This window comes from Larus michahellis, chromosome 17, assembly GCF_964199755.1.
Source record: "Larus michahellis chromosome 17, bLarMic1.1, whole genome shotgun sequence".
NCBI classification, from domain to species: domain Eukaryota; kingdom Metazoa; phylum Chordata; class Aves; order Charadriiformes; family Laridae; genus Larus; species Larus michahellis.
This window is the reverse complement of record NC_133912.1, coordinates 6,581,008-6,585,774: the sequence shown is the minus strand read 5'-3', so window position 1 is coordinate 6,585,774 and position 4,767 is coordinate 6,581,008. Positions and strand designations below refer to the sequence as shown.

General features: G+C 40.1%; 1 protein-coding gene across 4 annotated transcripts; it reads left to right on the top strand.

Moving 5' to 3' along the window:
- The first annotated feature begins 274 nt into the window (after positions 1-274).
- BTG4 (BTG anti-proliferation factor 4) lies at positions 275-2,613 on the top strand. 4 transcript variants are annotated; one of them, XM_074561288.1, is made up of 5 exons: positions 275-404; positions 780-952; positions 1,545-1,682; positions 1,857-2,052; positions 2,207-2,613. In XM_074561288.1, the coding sequence occupies exons 2-5, from the start codon at positions 780-782 to the stop codon at positions 2,381-2,383; spliced, it is 684 nt and encodes a 227-aa protein (XP_074417389.1). In that variant the 5' UTR covers positions 275-404; the 3' UTR covers positions 2,384-2,613. The 4 variants fall into 4 exon arrangements, with proteins under 4 accessions (XP_074417389.1, XP_074417391.1, XP_074417392.1 ...); XM_074561290.1 differs by having other exon boundaries at positions 284-404; positions 715-952; XM_074561291.1 differs by having other exon boundaries at positions 290-425; positions 715-952.
- Positions 2,614-4,767: the final 2,154 nt, after the last annotated feature.

Genomic DNA, 4,767 nt, shown 5'->3' with positions numbered 1-4,767 from the left:
ACTGTTTGTCTCCTGGTGAATATTTCACTTAAATATTTCACAAATGTTGATGAGAAAGACTGATGGACACAACACAATACAGTACCAAATCAATTAAATGTACCCTAAAAGAAGGAGCTGATATTGGAATAAAACCAAGTAGTCTGGAAATAGCTTTGAAACCAGCATGTTAGTTAGTCTAATGGTGCACACCTGAATATTGTTACATTCCTCAGAGCCACATGATTAACTGTTCTATATAAACCCTAAGCAAGCTATACTAGAGGAAAAGTGAGGGAGGATTTGGGTGTTGGTTTTTTCCCCCTTTATGTAGGTTCCTGTAGCATTAGATCTGTTTACTTGGTGACTGTTTGAAGCTGTTTGTAAAGCATATCTCAGGTTCTCAACAACTCTGGTCTGAGAAGGTAATGTTTGTGGTCTTCATGGTATGTAAAAGAACCATGTAATTGTAAGAACTGCTGGTTGTTGACTGTAATATATAAGTGCTATATAATAAGGAGTGCCATCTTTTAAACTCTTTTTTTAATATTCTGTTAACTTCCTTAGTGTGAGTGCCTTCTTGTAATGCATTAAATCGATTTCATACCCAGAACTAAACTTATCAGTTGTTTGGCAATTGGGCTTATCTAGGCTCTATGTGTCATGGCTTATGCGGCTTTTGCAATATCTGTCCTTGGAACTTGATAGTGCCTTAATATTTTTAAATCTCTCTAGTGTAGTGCCTCATCTCTACTGAGGACTATCCAACAGCTAAAGGATTTTGTGTGCTTCAATTTAAGATGAAAGATGAAATTGCTGCCACAGTCTTCTTCATCACAAGGCTCGTGAAAAGGGAAGACAAGCTGAGCAAGCATAAAATTGAGAAATTTGCAGCTAAGCTGACAACAATATTGTTTGAGAAGTATAAGAATCACTGGTACTTGGACAATCCATCCAGAGGACAAGCCTTCAGGTAATAGGACCCTTAGTAAAACGGGAGGGGGAATGGAGCCTTTGCATGACATTCAAGGTGCAGTGAGTACCCTTTCAATGCCTGGAGCCTTTAAATTGGAAATAAGTGACAGAAAATTGAAAGAACTGCTTAGCTATCCCTTAAGGGAAGAAGGATTATTAACTGGTAAAGATGCACCTATTTTGAAAGTGGTTTCACAGGATATGCCTGTGTAGGTAAGACAGAGAGCTGAGGTGGAAACATTAAGACAAAATGCACAATGTATCTTGAGTAGCCCTCTGACTTCTTGAATGCTGAATTCAAGTGGTCTTAAATTGACTTGTGGAATTGTTGTAACTGCTTTTAATTCCCTTAAAAAATTACCAGTTAAGTGAGTCACTGCATTATGTGTTTAAAACAAACAAAACCTTGTTTAGGCTTACAAATCAGCTTGTTAGGCTACCTTGCTGGTTGGGCCTATAAGTGAGAACTTGCATCAACAGGATAAATGTGTTGAGAAAATAAATAGTCAACTTAAGTGTACTTCTTCGTGAGCAAAACTTGCAAAGTTGCAGTGAAATCTTAAATCCACCTGCACTTTGTTCTTACCTAGGTGTATAAGGATAAACAAACATCACACAAGAGATCCACTGCTGGAGCAAGCTTGTGTGGAGAGTAATGTGGACTTTAATAAGCTGGGTTTGCCAAAAGAGATGACACTATGGGTTGATCCATTTGAGGTGTGTTGCAGGTAAGTTGAGAAGCTGTGACTAACATGTCAAGTGCCCTACACAAACTTGATCGGCTCCAATCCTATTGCTAGGGTCTTAGTGTCTGAGGGTGTATTTACTAGTGTCAGCTGACTTCTAACAGATGTCCATACTGCTAGTGCAGAGCTGCGTTATACAAATACAGTCACTTTCAGATATGGTGAGAAGAACCGGCCCTTCACAATTGCACACTTTGAAGGAGAGGAAAACCCAGAGCTTCCTCAGCAGATCAGCTATGCTGTTGACAGAGCAGCACTAGACTACCATTCTGGCACCTCTTCAGATGAGGAGAGCTTCAACAAGGAGCCGAAAGCTATTCCCACCGTCAGCAACCCTAACAGTGTCTACCAGGTAAGCATGCGGTAATGGTATGTGGCTTTCAGTAAGAGGCATCTGCCCTCTAGGTTCTCTCATGAAGGAACACAATAGAGTTAACAGATGGCCAGATTTAATCTCCCTTCTTTCACAAACACATTTTAACTTTATCTCATTTCTTGCTGTTTAGTTCAGTGACTACTGCAAGGCACCCATACAACCCTGGTCTCAGTATCTTCATAGGAAGACCTATATGACTGATGGCTCGTGCTATGCCCAGCCCAGGGGTTACAAAGTCTACAGGCCGACAGCTGCTTTCACAGGACTGCGTGTTGATAGATACCACTGGATCAATACCAAGCGGTAGTTCTGTGGCTGCACCTGTTATAGGCTGTTGAAACACTGAGTTATGGTATGCAGTGAAGGCTGGCATTGCAAAGTTTCATAAAAACAGAAAGCCCTTACTGCCTAATCCTTATCTCTCTTCTTGTACATCTGAAACTTTGCAGTTTTACTATATAACCTTTTAAATGTTTTATTAATGTTAACATAACATTGAAAACTAATGTGAGACTCTACTTGTAAGTTAAAAAGGAAATGCATATATCAATAAATCTACTCATGTTTTTTTTAAAAGCCATCTGATCTGCTATCAGTGCCCTGAAGGGAGTTAAAAGCTTTTTGGTGAAAACACAAGAAAGTCCAGGAAGATAAAAACATCCTCCAAGATGCTTTGAATGATAGTCTGCTTCCTTGTGGCAAAGGTAGCAAGGGAAGCTGCATTGTGAGCAAAACATCTACACATCACAAGCAGAATCACCTCTGTGCTCCCCCTTGAGTGAAGCTTTGGTATGTGCAGCTGTGGAAGACTGTCTTGTCGCTCCAGCTAGGCTTTTGCCTCTAGACTATAGGCTACCTGTCAGAAGAACACAGCCTCATGGGCAGGAGAGGGGTGCATACATGGTGGTGTAGTTTTACACAGCTGTAAGCTAACACATCACCTTGCAGAATGATGGAGCTATTATCTCTAAGGATATCTAGCCTGCCAGTTTGCAGTACTGTGGCCCATAGGAAGCATTTCTCATAGCTCTGGATAGCTTGATTCAAACTGTCATCTAGCTAGTCCAGAACTCCAAACAGATGGAGACTCCCCTTTCAGTGGAAAAGGACTCACTGGAATGCTACTGGGCTTCAAAACCATGCTCTAAGATATTATTTCCAGTACTGAGTAAGAAAATGTTGTCTCAATGAGAATTAACAAGACTTTGCTCTGTTGACTTGCAGTATGTCTTCCTACTGACTCAACTTGTCACCTGCTCCATCATTACCTGCTGATTAAACTGTGGGGCATAATGGTTACAGAAGTGATGACATCAATAGCTTCTGTCTTGCTGGCTAATCTGGTCAAAATACTGAACAAACTAATTTGTCAAAATTTAATAGCACATGTAAAATACCTATGGTTGTCACTTACTGCAGCCATCTCTACTTGCTGTACTCCATCATTACCTAATAAGCAATGATGGGGAGGGAAACCTGCTGGTAAGTAGCCCTGAAGGTGAAACATTATTTTTTTTTTGTCCAGTAAAAGCAGGCAGCTAGGAGCGTGTTCAAGATTGCAGGGCTAACTATAAAAGTGAATCCCTAGAGAAAGAATTAAAACTATAGTATAGTTTTTAGGAAAATCTCATAATAGGTGTGAAAAAGCTAATACTTGCTGTGTCAAACCATAGTTGCTCAGTAAACTGTATCCTAGCTTACCTTTCAAACATGATGTGGATGGGAATAATCAGAAGGAGGCAAAGGGCTGTAATCAGCTATTCTCACAGTTATGTCTCAGTCCTGCTTCATGCTAACTTCATCCATATTTCTTCAGAACAAACCCACATCAGTCACATGTACTCTTGCACAAGAATTTTGCAATGAACTTGGTATTCATAGGGTTTGGTAGATCACTCATGCAAAAAGTAAAAATCCTACACTTCCTATAACTAGAGATAACTGCCTTTTTAGAAGGCTTCATTTTAAAGTCAGTTTTTTATGTGTGAACATTCTAATCTGTGGGGTACTGACTAAATAAGATGTGAGGAGTGGCTTCTTCATTACTGTAAGTCAGAAGCAGTGTTTCCAACTAATTCTTGCGGCTTTGATAATAGAACTTGCACTTTAGCTATTTAATCCCTTTATTGCAATCAGTAGTGGTCTTTTTTTCCTAGCAAGATCAAAATAAGCATCTTTTCAGGGGGTGAAGGTGTGAAGAATTGATTCAGCAGTTCTGAGAGAATGGAATGGATACATAATTTGTGAAATTATAACAATCCAACCACTTCTCAGTGTTTAAGATTTAATGTATAATGAGGTAACAGTGTTAGTGTTGGGATATTCAGTGACTCATGAAATAATTTGAATCTTGTCCTGTGTCTCCATGAATTCTTATTCTGGTGGGGAAGGAAGGTTCTTAGGTGACTCTGCTCTTTTATTGCTTGCTTTTTACTTAAACCAGAAGGTGCGGTGGGCAGGGAAGAGGTGATGTTTCATTGGTCAGCAAATAATGAATGTTTTGTGTATTTCAGGGTTTGGCTCTTGACGTTGAGAGGAGGAAAGACCATCCCCCCAAGCTTAAGAGCAGGGCTAGCCTTTGACAGTGCAGGACCTGTGTTCCTCTATAGGTAGTACTACAGAGCAGCTGAAATACTGTGACTTCAGAACAAGGAAAGGTTGTCTGGGCTGGGCAAGTTGCTTTCAGTGGTG

What these genes read in the sequence shown, in the direction of transcription:
- BTG4 (XM_074561287.1), top strand. An exon ending in CCATTTGAGGTGTGTTGCAG is followed by an intron (nt 1,683 to 1,856) that starts GTAAGTTGAGAA and finishes AGTCACTTTCAG; the next exon opens with ATATGGTGAGAAGAACCGGC. An exon ending in ACCCTAACAGTGTCTACCAG is followed by an intron (nt 2,053 to 2,206) that starts GTAAGCATGCGG and finishes CTTGCTGTTTAG; the next exon opens with TTCAGTGACTACTGCAAGGC.